This window comes from Chenopodium quinoa, unplaced genomic scaffold (genome assembly GCF_001683475.1).
Source record: "Chenopodium quinoa cultivar QQ74 unplaced genomic scaffold, ASM168347v1, whole genome shotgun sequence".
In the NCBI taxonomy this organism is placed as follows: Eukaryota; Viridiplantae; Streptophyta; class Magnoliopsida; order Caryophyllales; family Amaranthaceae; genus Chenopodium; species Chenopodium quinoa.
The window spans coordinates 1202708-1219786 of record NW_018742334.1 but is presented as its reverse complement, the minus strand read 5'-3'; the positions used below and the strand labels follow the sequence as shown (position 1 = coordinate 1219786).

General features: G+C 32.0%; 3 protein-coding genes across 9 annotated transcripts; all 3 read left to right on the top strand.

Annotated features, from left to right (window-relative positions):
* Positions 1-2203: 2203 nt before the first annotated feature.
* On the top strand, positions 2204-4230 carry LOC110693120 (jasmonate-induced protein homolog). Its single transcript, XM_021870245.1, has 3 exons — positions 2204-2325; positions 2827-3243; positions 3747-4230. Exons 2-3 carry the CDS (start codon positions 2860-2862, stop codon positions 3930-3932), a joined length of 570 nt encoding a protein of 189 aa, XP_021725937.1. The 5' UTR covers positions 2204-2325; positions 2827-2859; the 3' UTR covers positions 3933-4230.
* A 2613-nt stretch (positions 4231-6843) lies between these two features.
* Positions 6844-8482, top strand: LOC110693111. The gene is made up of 3 exons (XM_021870238.1): positions 6844-6981; positions 7495-7874; positions 8124-8482. The coding sequence occupies exons 2-3, from the start codon at positions 7500-7502 to the stop codon at positions 8283-8285; spliced, it is 537 nt and encodes a 178-aa protein (XP_021725930.1). The 5' UTR covers positions 6844-6981; positions 7495-7499; the 3' UTR covers positions 8286-8482.
* A 1991-nt stretch (positions 8483-10473) lies between these two features.
* On the top strand, positions 10474-16652 carry LOC110693078. Of its 7 annotated transcripts, none has more exons than XR_002505553.1 (4): positions 10474-10787; positions 11237-12680; positions 12775-14581; positions 15066-16652. XR_002505553.1 is itself a non-coding variant. In XM_021870215.1 (4 exons), exons 2-3 carry the CDS (start codon positions 11249-11251, stop codon positions 15165-15167), a joined length of 477 nt encoding a protein of 158 aa, XP_021725907.1. In that variant the 5' UTR covers positions 10696-10787; positions 11237-11248; the 3' UTR covers positions 15168-15188; positions 16412-16652. The 7 variants fall into 7 exon arrangements, 3 of the variants coding, with proteins under 3 accessions (XP_021725907.1, XP_021725914.1, XP_021725902.1); XR_002505554.1 differs by having other exon boundaries at positions 11237-14581; positions 15066-16312; positions 16412-16652; XM_021870215.1 differs by lacking the exon at positions 12775-14581 and having other exon boundaries at positions 10696-10787; positions 11237-11623; positions 15066-15188; positions 16412-16652.
* The last annotated feature ends 427 nt before the right edge of the window (positions 16653-17079 follow it).

The following is a 17079-nucleotide window of genomic DNA, read 5'->3' as shown; positions in this document are numbered from 1 at the left end:
GTACGTAGGCTATCATTAAGGCAAGGGTCGCAGGACCAAGTGTGTGAAGCTAATCAAGTTGCTAGGATGACTAGATAGAAGCCGGAGATATCAATCGCCTTTTGTAGGATTCATCCAAAGCTTAGTAGGGATAAGCCTCTGGATAGTCTAAAATCTAAATGATGTAATTTTTTCTGCTAGCAGCCTTGTCCCCTAGCTCTTTGAATATGGTACCGCTAAGTATGTTAATGGGTTGTAAAATCTTAACTCTTGGAGGCCTGACCTTCACTGAAACTGTTGCTAATGCTGATGCTACAGTGTTATTAGTAATTTTAATAAAATGATTAAAATCTTGCCTTCTTCACCCATGTCGATTAGTGAAAATTAGCGAGAATAGAATTTTTTTTAAAGGGTTTTTAGGGTTTAGAATGTAGAAGCTCCGATATCATGTCACGAATTAATTTTCCGTGGTTTGTATTACTGTAGATCAGCGTATATATACAAAATAAATCGGGCTTATAAGCACATATAGCCCAAAGAGCTAACTATACAATACACTACTAAATACACAGCTTAACACACTGACAAAATAACCCATGTAGTTAATCCCTGTAGCACTAATTTAACAAAGTAACCCCATATATGATGGTTGACCGCATGTAAAACTATGTGAATATCTATTATATAGTGCATGAAGTTTTCATACGTGAGATAATTAGTATGTATGGAATTGACTTTATAACAGATTTCTGTATACAGTAATATTATTAGCATCATTTATTGTTTGTATTGTAATTTTAGTAATGTAGTAATCCTATTGATGGGAAAGAGTATTCAATGGCTACATAAATAAAAATTATGATCACTATATTACTTTTGTTCTAAACCCTCTATTTTGAAGGAGAAGATCTTATCCATTCATATGTTTAACTACTATGATTTTATTTATTTATTTATTTATTTTAACCCTAAGCAAAATTAATCTAAATAAAACTACTTTTAGCATTAAAAAAACGCTAAATCTCCATTTATTCATAACTGCTTCTCCATCGACGAATAGTTCCAACAATAATTACAGCCTTGACATGTGGTCTTGATGAGAAATTGGAATTTAATTTCCATACACTATATGTATAACGTTAGGAGTTCGATCGGATCAGATTAGTTATAATCAAATAGCATCAATAAATTATTCATGGTACTATGGTAGCACATAAAATCACAAAAATAGAAGAAAGGTGAGAGGAGATGAAGATTGATGGAATTTTGGCAGATGTAGTTTTGATTTTGGAGCATCATGAGGACTAGAGAGATTAGAGAGAAAGGAGAAATTGCAATTGTTTGATTTTGAGAAAGAGAAACCAATATTTTTACTACATAATTAAAGTAAAAGTTGTTCAAAGGGTCTGTTTCGATTTACTACAAACAAATTAAATAAATTGAACTGGACTTATTGAGGCTGAACTAAACTAAACTAAATAGAGCTGAAATGAATTGTTTATGAGAGAAGGAAATTAGGAATTGAAGTGAACTGAAATTAAGCTGAGCAGAACATCCCTAAGTCAACTTAATGAATGACATGGAATTATATTGACAAATGTATGACCATAATTTAATAATTACAATGGCTACAAACCATTGCAAAATTTTCTCCTATTGACGAAAATTTAAGTAAAGTTGGAACCGGTCCCTTTATGTGCAAGCCCCACATACCCCTATCAACATTTTTCAAAAGCCTAAGGCTCATTAAAATGCAAAAGAAAAAGAAAGCAATAGAATATATTGGAAATTTTTATAATTTTTGCTTATCAAATTATTTTTATAATATCAATTTTTATATTTTTTGCTTATCAGTAATCAAAGATATTAACGATTTAATTTATGCATTGACAAACATGACTAAAGAAACGTGTCAACTAAAAAGAAACGGAGGAAGTATATATATTTATTAAAGGGGAATATTTGAAATGAAATGATATAAAAGCAAAAGGAATATAAAATACTACCTTTTTATTTATTTATTTTTGAATAGATATAAAATACTACCTCAGTTTTACATTATATAAAACAAATTACGGAGTAATATTTTTTGAGTTATAAAATTAGATACATGTGGTTTGCTTGAAAAAAAAACAAAAAGAATTAAAAATTCATGGAAACGTGTGGGAATTCAATTCCTATGTCAGCCATTACTTTTTTTTTTCCTTCCGTTCTTTAATACTTCGTATCTCTCATCTCTCAAGTGTAAACTACAATAAATAGTGCAACGCAAAGCATAATTATAGTGGAGAACTGGAGACACCTTATCAACCAGCATCATATAGTCTCAAATTTTCAACACTCAAGGTTAGTTCTCTTTATCTCGCTTATTATTATTAGTTTGCATATGTTAATTTTATGGCTATTTTTTAAGGAAACATATTTGTATTGCTATTGTTGCTAGTTTTATCATCATGTCATGTATGTCATACCATTCTCATGTCGTATTATTATAAATCATTAATTAATTTATACCATTTATCTTACTCAAACTAGAGTTGTGACATTTTTAAACCTTGTTTGGGTTAGCTGGCTATGCTCACTCTTTAGAGTGGTCAGGGAAAAAGAGTAAGAGATGACATTTTTACCTTTTAAAGTGCCCATAGTGAGAATTGAAACTTAAACGCTAAAAGGTACAAATAAACCAGTCTAATAGACCGAACTTAGCTTATTATAGACTAAACAATGATGTATTATTTGTTAGTCATTGGAAATAGTATTATAAATATTGTTGAATTTATAAACTTTATTTTTCTGTATACTTTCGTTAATACATAAAAAATTAAATATATCAATGATCAAATACAGGCCGATCCATATCAAAGTTTAGCGTTGAGAGACATGAACAGACAAATAGAGGTGGAATGTGTAACAAACAAGGAAAATGAGATGCAAAAAGCAGAGGCAAAAGTGATAGAAAAACCAATAATAAGGAACAATCGTCAAGGACATAGAGCTGCGCTGGTCGGAATGAGTAATGAAACCAAGGATATTGGGCTGATGTTTCTCCAATACAATGATTGGTATGGAAGTGTGGTTTCTTTTTATCCTTCTGGCATGAGCCCCAAAACTTCAGATAATTTTGGCCATTCGCCGGACCCTGTTTATGGCTCCAAGGGCGCAGTAGTGTACTATGGCCAGGTCAATCAAACAACTCAAGGTGCATGGCTCTTGGCTTGGTCTGCGCCTATTGTTACCGGTGGCGCGGTTCCTCCCAACAACCAGGTAATATGTCGGAGTACTATTCAAACTTATATATATCGAGATCATAAAGTTATTTTGATTTGAATATTTTAAGTTTAATTTTGTTCTGGTATGATCTAGTCCGACTACTCCGTATTATTTATAGATATTATTGTTTCTATAATAGTCATCTTTAAGATTACTACACTATAATTACTTTTGATTGGATGATATTATTTATTTATTTTTTGCCGGTCAAACTTAATTAAAAAAATGGTTTTTTTTAAAAAAAAAAAAAAACTCATAATCAATATTTGAAATTTAAAAATATGTACTTTTATAAAAGAAAAATAATTTTTAATAAGTTTGATAAAAAAAATAGCAAAAAACAGAGTATAATGATAGTCATATTAAGGATGACAGTACAATTTTCAATTATTTTTACACTAGTAATTTGATCTAATGTGGTCTGATTATGAATGACAATGGGTCGAATTTGTCCTTCAAAATCATTAATAGGAAGCATAAGCTTATTTATGTTTCAGGTATATGTTGAAACTGGCAATAAAAAGGACTTCGACAACATAGATTGGAATGTTATCGAAGAAAAACTGGATAAATCTAGCAAAGAAAGTAACTACACGGACCAAACTACTGGATGCACGGCCTTCGCTGAAATTAACCCAAACGATGACTCTGCTTTGATTCTTGCAACGTTCAATGCAAGATGATCGATCCTCAGCACAAGCCAGGTACTCAGAGAGGGCGTTACTAGCTAGCTAACAAGGACGTCCAATTATCTCTATTAATGTACGCGATACTAGTGTACGCGATTAAATAAAGGTGCTTGTATCGATCACTAATTTCGAATACTACACACTATGTTTATCTTTTAACGCTTGGGTTGTTTCTCCCTTCAAATTTTAAAATTAATGGTGTTGCTCTTGTCAAAAAAAATAAATTAACGGTGCTTAATTGTGTGGCCGAGATTACTTATTTATAAGGGTTATTCTATTCAGGTGTTACTCAGTCGATTGGTTACTTATAGAGATTTATTTTTAGTTTTAAAAAAGGTCTTTTACTAGAATTTCTTCAAGGAAATAAAAAGCTTTGCAATTTCACACAATTGATTGTAAAGTAGATGAGGTTAATTTTTCAAAAGACGTGAGAGTCAATGCCGGAGCTCTGCCATTGACCACGCGAAAAACTCAGCCTAGTACCCTATCACAACATAATTAATACAACGTTAAAAGTTCTTTTTCACTAATTTTTACTTTAAAGGTCCTTTTAAACAAAATCGACCACCGTCCTTTTGCACAAATTTTCCTAGTTTGAAATGCTCTATGATTCCAGATTATAATCCTCTGTGTAATGTAGGTACTTGGAAAACATACTAAACATGTGTCCGGTGTCTGCAATCGATGTCGTTGTAGTTGAAATTGAAGTTGATTGTTCCTTCAAATGTCAGATTCATTAGAGGGGATTCAATAATGACTTGATGTATAAGGGAAGGAATGGATTGAGTTTAATTATATTGAGATAGAAGCAAAACATTGTTGGAGGATAAGGCATTATCTCGGCAAATATGCCAAGATGATAACACCACTTTGTTAGGGAATTAGAATTTTCTTCGGAAAGACATTGGAATAAAGAAACAACTTTAATTTGTTAGAGAAAAAGAATTTTCTTGAGAAAGATGTTGGAATAGAGAAACGACTTTGTTATTAGAATAAGGAGAGACACTAGGTATAACTGATTTGAATTGAAATAAAATGACCCTAAGCAAGGACCTAAGATTGAAAGTAGCGACTTTAAATGGAAATAAGAATTCTATTGGGAAAAGAATTCTATTGGGAAAGGTACTAAGGTGAATAAAAAACAAGTGTTTGCAAGGAAAGTTCATGGATCAACATTTACTTTTGATGCAATGATGAGGGATTAATGTGGTTGGCTTTTGATAGTAGGCAAGTGCTTTTGAAGTCTGTTTACATGATTGATGAAAGAACTCTTCACTCGAATTAGTTTCGGTTAACCACTACTCCCTCTGTTTTGAAATACTTGCTTCATTTATTTATGAATTGGATAAAGTAATAAAATATGGAAGTAGTGGGGTAGGGAAAAATATTAAAAATTATATAAAAAAATAATAATAATAAAAGTAGTTGAGAGAATAGAGGAGAGATAATATGAAATTAATAAAATATTATTTATGTTGGGTACATTAGGTAAGAGAAATGAAGTAAATATTGTAAGTATTTAAAATGGAGCAAGTATTTAAAAACGGCCAAAAAAAGATTAAAAACGGAGGGAATAATAGCTAATAATTAGCTCTAGGGTCTTTTTTTTTAACGCAAAACACCTTCTTATTTAGCATGCACTTTAGGGAATAGATTATTAGAATATGTAAACGGAAAAATTAATCAAAATAATTTATACACATACTTTTAATAACCCTTCTCTAATCTTGGTGTTAAAATTATTTTGATAAAATATCTCGTTTACCTACTCTAATCAATTTCTAAAAAATTAAACGTGTTAAAAAGGTGTGTTGCAATTAAAAGAAAACAGAGGAAGTGTTAATTAGTGAAAAGTAATTAAGGGCGGAAAAATAATAAGGTGAAGCAAAAAAATAGTAAGACTGCTTTTTTCAATTAAGATAAAAAGTCAATTACCAAACACTTATTTGTTGTTATTGACCATGTTAAAAAGCCTAACATAAGAACCTAATGAAGACCAAAAAAAAAAAAACATTGGTCAAAACCCCTTTAATTTCAATTGTGACGAAGCATGATAGAGATATATATCAATTTTGAAATTCATTTACTAGTTTAAGCTTTTGATTGAGTAGTTCTCTAACATAAACTTAGTTTTGGAATATGAAACAATAAAGTATGCCTACTCATATAGAACGAGTAAAGCAATAGGGCAACAAAGAACTTGAGCAGAGACTAGCTCAATCAATTAATTTTATTCAAGACAAGAAACATATATGATGTGTTAAAGGATCAACTCAACAAAAAACTTAAACTGATGTTGAATTCTAGAAATATGTTTTATACTCTATCACGTACACCCCCTCACACAAGAGCCCATTGGGTTTGAAGTGTGGTTGTAGCATAGGCCCTGATCCGCATATCCTGCGCAAAATATTCCACTTGAAAGTGGAGGTGGACGAGATTCAAAGTCATGACCTTGATGGCGTCACGCTGGCTTTGATACCATGGTAAATTTAGGAAAACTTCTCAAATTAGAGTTGTACCATTGATCAATATATATATAGAGTTTACAATATTAATCCTAATCACGTTAGGAAATCTAGTACGATGAGGATACAAAATATACATAAAAAATCTATCGTAAACTGCAACAAATATTATCATAAATATAATAACTATCATGTTAAATTAAAGGACCAAGTCTACCGTAATGAGTTTGTTTTTCCAGCCTTAGTTAATTAATTTTAATTTGAAAACATATTAATAAGGTGACAGAATAAATTCACTTTCTCTTATTATTATTTTTTTCATGTGTGTAAGTGCGTGTGCATGTTTTAAAACATCTTTTTGATTGGGAATAAGTTCGCCATTATTACTTAGCTTCCCTTTGCCCAAAAACAAAAGGTTATATATTATTTCTAGAGGTGCTCTTGTTCTTAGATTCATATCCTTCCTATAAATATGAAGTTTATTTGCCCTTATAGGCATTGTATCATCTCACAACAAATACGTTTTTTATCCAGTAGTAGCGCTCTTCACTATAACAGTATCAAACTTAATTAAGGTATGTAACTCAGTTTGCCTCCTAATCATTTATTGCTAGGCCAGGTAAATTATGTGACGTTTATTTTAGCACAATAAAATGTATATATAAGGTTAATTAATTTAAATTAGTACGCGTAGCATAATGGTGGTAATCATAATGTCTCGTATTCCTAAATATACAAAGTATGTACTAACTTTCTCATCAATTTATATTGCCAAAATTATTTCCCTTATCTTTCATAGTGAGGTAACACATTTAAATATCACACATTTGTTAATGCACTAGCTTAATCCAATCCATTAAAATATATACAAGTATATAATACTAAATTTAAATAATTATAATTATTATAAAGTTAATATTATGAAATTTTATTTTAATATATACTACATATGTAACAATATTTTACACAATAAAATTATATTAAACACAATGATTATAAATTTCGATAAAGGATAGGGAAATAATAGAGCAAAAAGTCAAACTATGTTAGTTATTTATTCGATCTATTGTTTAACATGCATGGACTAGAAAACATGGCTTCAACCGAACAAGTCCCATCATCGGTGCTAAGCAACAAGGAAATAGCTGCAATAGAGGAGGTGATGGCAAAAGCAAAGGCTAAAATAGCTTCGGAAGGAAAGGTCGAGGCAGAGGTGCAATCGCTTACTCGAGGTTTCCTTGTAAACCGTACTAAGGACAATATAACCTTGCAAAAGGTTGATGAGCATAACTGGTCTGGAAAGCCGGTGACGTCCTACCCCGAGTTCATTCCAGTTCAGGATGAAGAAGTCCGGTTCGATCACCGAGGACCACTTCCAGAAGGATCTGTAGGGGGGATTGTTTATGCTGATGGTACTGATTCCACTGCAAGGAAATGGCTTGTGGCTTTTGACACTCCAAAACAGAAGGTACGGTATTACCCCCAAAACCCATTTCTATTTCCTGATTTTAGTCTTTTTTTTTCTTAAAATAGAAAATGTTATAAGTAATATGGTATCTAATAAATTGAATAGTTAGAGCAAATATTGGTTAAATAATGTAATTTTTTAGCAAAAAATGAACGATCAAATCATGGCCCTCTAACTTTTTGGCCCAAGATCCGGCACTGTTTTAAAATGTACTAGAATTAATGATTGTTAAAATTATATTGTGTACAGGCTTATGTAGAAGCCGGGCCAATGGGAGAAGTTGACTGGAACGTTATCAAAGTCAAACTTGATGCGTCTGAATATAGAAGTGAATACGAGGACCCAATTTTAGGAGGGAAGATATATGCTCTAAACTATGGTTTTGCCCTAGTTGCATATCTCTCGAATTAGCTTATTATGTAATGATTATTATTCAAATGGCTTGCTAAATGAGGTATTGAGGTTCCTGCTGGTTGTGTTATGCAAGTACGCATTTCACAATAATAAGCTTCGTACTACATAGTAGTTGTTTTAATTAAAATAAAGATCTCTCTTGTAATGCAAGCATATTTACGCTATATATATGACTAAATCTTCATATTTTATTATTTGAGTGTGTTCTAACTTGTTTATTTAAACTTATTATATCGCTTATATATACGTAACAACCAAATTTAAAATAAAAGGCTACAAAGATAATTTGATAAATAAGTCTTGAATTGAATTCTCGTCCTCATTAATTCAACTTCAACATACAATCTCTAATTATTTGTAACTCTAGAGGGGTTGCACGGAGTCCTAGACAAATGTTATTTTGTGAGTGTTAAATGAAGAAGAGATAAATAAAATAGTACATAGATCGATCTATTTCGACTAATGGCATATGATGAGGAGAGAGATTAGGAAAATAACAGGTTAAAAAGGAAAATAATAGTTGCAAAGAATATACATATGAAACATCTATATTTTTGATAGATGTTGCTAATAATATAAATGGTTGTAGTATATATAATTGTATATACAATATACCCTAAATTCCTCGTCCACTTAACTAGGTAAAAAAATCATAAAATATATCTATATATTTGCACGCTTGGAAATGGACATTATTCACACACACTCCTTTAATATATAAAAACCTCTCGTAAATCTAGAACACTAATTTTATCAATATGCACCTCCCTCAAGTTAGAAGCATGACGATCTCAAATTCCCTTTGCACCAGAGCAATTGAAATCATCCTATCTTTGATAATGCCTGTCACAAAATGACGATTCAGTTCAATGTGTTCCGTTCTCCTATGTAACACCGGGTTTTGCAGGTTTTGAGCAATGTATCTCAGAATAACTAAAAGAAATGAGTTGCATACCTAGCGCATAAATGATGAACCCTTTATAAATTACCAAGCATGCAATTGCTTTAACATTTTAAATTACAAGCCACGTACAGTTGCATCGAACGATACTCGATCTAGCTGCTTTCGCAAAGAAACGAACAAAATATTGTATGTTGCCTTTTGATTTATCAAGACACCAAGAAAAAGGCTAGTAACACAAGCCAGGCCACCCAAGTCAAAGATATCCTAGAAAATGGTCAATTAAGCTATTCAATGCATTGTCATATCTCATCCATTTGCCAAACCTAACTCATTATTATGCTCGATGGGAAACTCTGAATTGAAGGTGTTCCTTTCAACAAATTCAAGTCCCACATGAAAAAAATAAGAATCAGAAGACTTTCATATAAGTGAGACTGCATGAGCAATCAGACTACACTATATTAATACGAGGCATTTTGGAAAGGTGTCAAAAAAAAACTTGTGGTCGGCTATAGGATGCAGACTTAAAAGATGACAATTACAACGATACTCGTTCCTCCTCTTAAAATGTCTATCCCGCAAACTTGGCTAAATTGACTTATTGTTATTTAGTTGTAAACTATTGGGCCTTAAAATTAATTCCTTTTTTTGGAGGACCATTATCAAAAAAATAACCCTTAGTAAATTACAAAGTAATATTAGTGGCAGGATTAATTCTCCAATATCAAAGAATATGATACCCATTACAAATTAATTTTGAAGAATCGGATGCAAACCTAGCTAAAAATTGATTCTTCTCCACAAATACTACGGAATACTATATCCTTTGACTTCATAAAGTGTGATACTTCATGCATTTGTTTTTTGAATTTTCTTAAACAGAAAATTCGATTAATTTTCACAACAAGAAAATAGCCAATTCCCGATGGCTAAAATCAGTCCTACAGCCCTACGGTGCTTAAAGCTAAGATACAATCCTACATGGTTCAATTGTTCATAAGTAATAGTAGGTTCGACCGAATTACTATAGTCAAATCTTAGTTTGCTTGCTAGAGATCGATTACCGACAATTAGCTAACTCAGTTGCAAACCCTTGCATATATTTTTTTTCTTTAATTTTGTGAGTTTTCTTACACACCGAGAACGTGTAATAACAGGTGTGCAATTCTCAAAGTCCCAAGAGAACAGGTTCAAAGGGCGAACAACATAGCAAGAAGATGTCGTTTTACCATCTCTAATTATTATTATTATTTTTTTTTTTTGACAAAAGTGTTGGTTTGTTGTTGCCTTTGCTATTGTGAAAACAAAGAAAAAATACGTGTATTAACGCATAAATAATGCTTCAATGAATAAAATTTTCTAATATATCTATTTAAATTCTTCATCATTTATAAAGATATTCTTATTCTTCTTTTTTTTCTTTTTTTCTTTTTTATTTTTTTTAATTCAAATTAAAGCTAGATCATTTCAATAATGCATGCATGATTATCCTCATATATCGCCAGTTGTCTATAAATAGACAATCCTTTTGTCCTCTGGCCTTACATATCCTCAAATTTTAATTAATCTGTAACATATATACTATTTCAATTAAGGTACGCTCTCTCTTTTCACCCCTTGTTTTAGCCCCTGGCATTTTCATTACACTCAGATCAAATTCATTGATACTAATATAAGTGATATATGTTGTGAAATTTTAATCGTTTAAAAAGTGCAATTAAAGAATATGTATGTAGGTCAATATTTATGTTGACTCATGTTGTTAATTAATTCACATGTACGTCATCGAAATTGATCGCTATGACTTAAATGATGTGTAACTAAAAAAAATTTAGAAGGATAGATTAAGCAATTGAAAACATCGAATAGCTGAAATTTAGTCTTTTATTTTAGTTAACCATAGTCATCCGTAGTCGACGACTATGCTAGAAGCTTCGGTACAAAAGACTTACAAAAATAAAATGATACAGTATCTGCACTTAATTAATCTGTTTTTTTTTCACTATTCATACATTAACAGATAATTTTGTGAGAAATGTAACAGAATTGAAGAAGAATGGCGTCGTCTGTGCAACAGAAAAGGGACAATGTGATGGGTGAGAAAGAAAAGGCGATGATGGAAGAGGGGATGAAAGACGCAAAGAACTACATAATGACAAACAACATAAGCAATAATCAGATTCAAGCAATGGCAGTGGTCTCCATCAGAAGCAGTTTCGGACAACGAATGAGGTCGTACAGAAACCATAGTTGGATTGGGAATTTTATGGCGAGGCTTCCTGATTACATCAACGGAGGTGATGGGGCTGTGTTTGTGCACAAGGGCTCTAAGGGGGCGCTCTTGTATGGTCTCGAGCGTGATGCAACTCCTCTTGCCCTTGGATGGATACTGTCTTGGTCCAAACCCGACACCCCTGGTGAGCCTAATAGGGTATGTATACATTTACTCCCAATAAAAAACACTCATTTTGCAAATAAGGCCCTGTTTTATTCACCTTATTTCCATTTATTTCAGGAAAAATAAGTTCGAATAAGTTCAAATAAGGGTTAATTAATAAGTTCAGATTAGATAAGTTCAGAAAAAATAAGTTCAGATAAATTGTGATAATTCATATAAGTTTAGATGCGTTAAGACAAGTTCAGATAAGATTAGATAAGTTTAGATAAATAAAAATCAGGTGAATAGAATGCACCTTAACTACCTTATAATTCAAAAAAGAAAAACACTTTTTATGAACATTATTTGTTAATGAGGCCCAGAACCAATGTCCATACAACACAATTACCTCTAATAACTAGTTAATTACACTCACTTAGCCCCAACTACCACTAAGTACACCCATATAACCTCAATTTCCCCTATTTTAGGGTTTTAATTAAGGGGTGGCTGTAGTCAATTCTACCTTCAGTATCAACAGCCCAGGGGGACCATAGATTTCCCTATTGCATATCAAGAAGTATACTTCATAACAAATTATGTATAATACTCGTATGTAATATAATATTCGGAATAACACAAGCGACTTAGTGTGCTAAGTTGTGACCAAAAAAAAATGTACGTGTGTGGTATGTCCCTCGCATTGCTTTGCTTGGCTTGGCTTTGCTATAACCTGGACATTTATCATCTTAATAAAAATTAATGATAAATCCTTATAATGATTTCAAGAGTATGCAATGTTTTGATCTTGTTGTTCCTATATATGTCTTGTATTTTTTTTTTTTAAAAACAGTATATGTCATGTACTTGAGGCGTCGTTTGTGATGAGACTGATGAGTAAGGATTATTAATGCATACATTTATTAGTTTATAACCTTAGAAAATTTACCAAATTTTACTATTGAACGTTCACGAAATTGGTGCAAGTTTTAAACGGGCAAATTGAGTTCACGAAATAGGTGCAAGTTTCAAATGGGCATATTGAGCGTTTCAAGAAAAATTAGATGGTTCCACCCACCAATTGGACTCCCGGAGGGTATTGGGGACCAAGGTAAGCATCTCGGCAATTTTTATTTCCGGACAAAAAAAATATTTCAAAAATTTCCAAAATTGAAGGCTTATTATCCACGGTTTTTTTTTTTTAGGAATTTTTGACGTTACGGGGCCTGTGGAGAAAAGTCTTGAAACCCTAAAGGATACATTTTAGGATCATATAATGACTTTGAAACCATATATGACCATTATATGTTGTCATAAATGTCCGGGTAGGCTAGAGTTAACGAAATCGGGGCAAATTTCAAACGAGCAAATTGAGCGTTTTAAGGCAAAATAGATGGTTCCACCCACCCAGTTGGACTCCCAGAGGGTATTGGGGACCACGGTAAACTTCTCAGCAATTTTTATTTCCAGGTAAAAAAAGGTCAAAAAATTCCAAAATTGAAGGCTATTATTCACGCTTTTTGGGGAACTTTTGACGTTACGGGGCCCGGTGGCGAAAATTCTTGATACCCTAGAAAATACATTTTAGAATCATATAATGGCGTTTGGAGCCATATATAACCATTACATGTTGTCATAAATGTCCGTGGTAGGCTTGAGTTTATGAAATCGGTGCAAGTTTTGAATGGGAAAATTGAGCGTTTTAAGGCAATTTAGATGGTTCCACAAACCCAATTGGAATCCCAGAGGGTATTAGGGAATATGGTAAAAATCTCGGAAATTTTTATTTCCGGACAAAAAAAGTTCAAAAAATTCCAAAATTAAAGGCTATTATCCACACTTTTTAAGGAATTTTTGACGTTACAGGGTCCAGTGGAGAAAAGTCTTGAGACCCTAGAGGATACATTTTAGGGTCATATAATGACGTTTGGAACCATATATGACCATTATATGATGTCATAAATGTTTGTGGTAGGCTTGAGTTCACGAAATCGGTGCAAATTTAAAGGAAAATCAGATGGTTACACCCACACAACTCGACTCCCGGAGGGTATTAGGGATCATGGTAAACATCTCGGCAAATTTTATTTCCGGGCAAAAAAAGGTCAAAATATTTCAAATTTTATCCACGTTTTTTGAGTAATTTTTAACGTTAAGTGGTCCAGTGGAGAAAAGTCTTGAGACCCTAGAGGATACATTTTAGGGTCATTCACTAGTAGAAAAATGCTCATTTGCGTCACCTTATTTGCGTCACTCGTAGAAACAAATGACGCAAATAATATATTTTAGCTTCACTATAAGTAATTTGCGTCGCACATTAACTACAAAGCGAAGCAAAAGACTGATATATTTCAGCTTACTCATATTTGCGTCGCTTTCATAAATAAAAACGACGCAAAAGATAATGTTATTTGCGTCGCTCATTTATTAACAGGTGACGCAAATAGCTTTGTGAGTAAATTGTGTCACTTCTTTCCTTATTGAGTGACGCAAATGACTATTACAATTACAATCCACTCAACTCTTCCTCACATTCAATATAAAACACTCTTGCTGCCTGTCGCCGTTCGAACTTCAAAACCCTAGCAGCTTCAACTGAAAAATTCCCCTAAAATTCAACATCAAAACCTCAAGAAATTTGTCTAAATAGCCGAATCTTCAGCGCTGCCTTGTTGTCGTTCGTACTGCAAAACCCTAGCGAATTCAACAGCAAAACCCTGATAAATTCGACCCCAAAACAACAAATTTGACCCCAAAATCAATAAATTCAACCAGTAATTGAAAATCCCAAAATTTCCAAGCCAAAACCCCCCATTTTCAAGCAAATCCGAGGAAAAACACCCTATTTTTGAGCAAAAATCGACCAAAACCCCCACGAAATTCGAACTATTAAAACCGCTGATAATCGAGATGAAATACTCTACATCGAGGCTAGCAAGGGATTGCTGCTTGTTGGTGTTGCTGTTGATGGTTAGCAGGGGAAGCAGTGGAGATGGTTGACAGTAATAAGAGGTGAGAAATTATCGTTTTAGGTAATAAGAAGTGCAAAATGATTTAATTTTGATTGATTTAAATTATTTTATTAAATTATCGTTTTATGCTATTGATTTATATGATGTTTTTAATTTTACTGTAATTAGAGTTGCGAAATGATTTTAATTTTATAAGAATTTTTAACTTAGTAGATGATGTAGGGTCAAAATTTAATTTCATGAGTGTGTATTGATTTTGGCGTGAAATTAAAAAAATTAATTTGGTGTTATAGTTGAATTTCTGTTTAGTTTGTTATATGTTGATTGGAATTTTGTCAGATTATTGATTTAGTGTAATAATAGATTCTTATTACAAAATTAGTAGATTTTCCATTATAAAAATAAAGTATTTGTTTCTATATCAGATTACTTCTAGAGTATTGCTTAATTATATTGACTTTTTCTTGTTTGGTCGAGTGTTTGTATCTAGATATAAAGTTAGATTAGTGAATTACTTGGTGCAGGTATGCAGCAGGTGCTTGTGGTTGATGGTGAGTGCGGTGGTCTGGCCTAGTGTAGTGGGAAATTTTTTGCAGATAGCTATTTTGTTGTTGAGTTGTTTGTGAATTGCAGGGGATAATGTCAAGGTTTCTCTCTCTTATATTTAAATTAACTCTAATCTTATTGTTATTCAGTGAATTTTCTGGTTTAGTTGTTCTATAATTTGAGGTAATAATTAATTTCTTACTTGATTTCTCTCATATTAAAAGTAATTTAACATTACAATTGAAGTTTTTAAAAAAAAATTACAATTAAAGCGGCATAATCTAGTTCTTCATTACTGAATAAGAATTTTAAGAGAAGTAGTCAAAATAATGACACAATGTTATTCCTTTGTTTTGTGTATGATATTTTTTACCTCAAATTGAAATGATGATGTTAATTACTACTTACTGATAAAGTGATTATGAGTTGATGACATTCTGTTTTTGCATTTCGTATTTTAAGAGAATAATAGCACTGCAATTTTCATTTTGTTTTGTCTACGAGAAGACAGGTACAATGAACATGTTTAAGCTAGAAATATAAACTTTGGTAAAACAGGACTAAACTTATTAGGGCCGTGATTAATAGCAATTGTAGCTTAAATTGGTCCATAGTATTTGTGTATGTTATTAATCAAATAATGAAATAATCACCCAACCTTCCAGCAGTATATTAACTCTGTAGAGTTCTAGCTGAAATCTAATCTTTAGTAGTCCTCATCACCAAGTGTTCGAATCGAAGATATCATGATCTTACTCTGGAGTCAATGAATGATGCTAACATTGTAAAGAATGCAAAATTCGAATAATACGTTACTAAAAATCTCGGATTAGTTACTGTAATAGTTGCAATTGCAGAATTTACAGGAAGAATTATTGAAGAAGATTGATTTTGATTTAATATATGTATGATCCTTAAATCATGGATATAAATTTATCAAAACTGAATATAATGGCCTGTTTTTCTCTTTAAAGTTGTGAATTAAGTTCTAATCCGAGATGTTTTTCTCTTTAAAATGTGGTGAGAATGATATGATTAGTATTCTTATTTTTCATGCTTAGGTTTTATCTTGTTTGAAATGAGTTGAATGAGTCTATTGACTTTGTGGCTATGATGCGAGCGTGTAGTATCATCAAAAATTGGGAGGAAGTGAGATGTGGCTACTATGTCGTGTACTATATGTTTGAAACAGTTCAACATCACCGTAGTAATGAGGATCTTGTTAGTATGTGTTGTCAGATCTTTCACTACTAATTCATCAATTTATTTTAAATTGGCTACACTCTTGAATTGATTAGTTTTTGTTTTTGTGTTGTGTTAACAGGATTTTTGAAGAACAATACCTTATAATGGGGAGGAGATAAATGAGGTTCGAGATATTTAGTCAAACTATTTCATGATCAATGTTGAAATTTAGATTTAAACTTAGCTAAATCCATTTGTTTGTTAGACTTTTTTTTGTTTTAGTTCTTAGGCTTGAAATGAATGTATTTGGGGTACCAACATTTTGGGTTGGTCTTTGTTCTTGTGTTGGTTGATGATATCAATAATTTTGAGTTGTAAAATTTTGAGACTCTGCTGAAATTTACATTTAAATTCAATAATATTGCATTTTAATTTCAATTATTAGCGTTAGCATATTACTTTATACCACTAGCAAGGAAAACAGGTACTACAAACATATACAAGGCAATTATTATAATTTTTAAAAAAAAAATTCACCTCATTTGCGTCACTCATTAAACAAACAAGTGATGCAAATACAACAATTTTGTATTGTCTACTCAGTCATTTGCGTCACTCCTATATAAATAAGTGACGCAAATAACAAATAAGAAGTTTATCAGAAGAGTCATTTGCGTCGCTCTTAATAAAGGAGTGACGCAAATAATAAAAAAGAAGTTTATCAGAAGAGTTATTTGGGTCGCTCCTTTATAAAGAAGTGACGCAAATAAGAGTCATTTGCGTCGCACTTTTATAAAGGAGTGACGC

Bases quoted from the DNA above. Each gene is read 5' to 3' on its own strand.
- LOC110693078 (XM_021870215.1), top strand. From the start codon at position 11,249: ATGGCGTCGTCTGTGCAACAGAAAAGGGACAATGTGATGGGTGAGAAA. The intron at 11,624-15,065 runs GTATGTATACAT...TACTTGGTGCAG, and splicing joins CCCCTGGTGAGCCTAATAGG to GTATGCAGCAGGTGCTTGTG.
- LOC110693120 (XM_021870245.1), top strand. From the start codon at position 2,860: ATGAACAGACAAATAGAGGTGGAATGTGTAACAAACAAGGAAAATGAG. The intron at 3,244-3,746 runs GTAATATGTCGG...TTTATGTTTCAG, and splicing joins CGGTTCCTCCCAACAACCAG to GTATATGTTGAAACTGGCAA.
- LOC110693111 (XM_021870238.1), top strand. From the start codon at position 7,500: ATGGCTTCAACCGAACAAGTCCCATCATCGGTGCTAAGCAACAAGGAA. The intron at 7,875-8,123 runs GTACGGTATTAC...TATTGTGTACAG, and splicing joins TTGACACTCCAAAACAGAAG to GCTTATGTAGAAGCCGGGCC.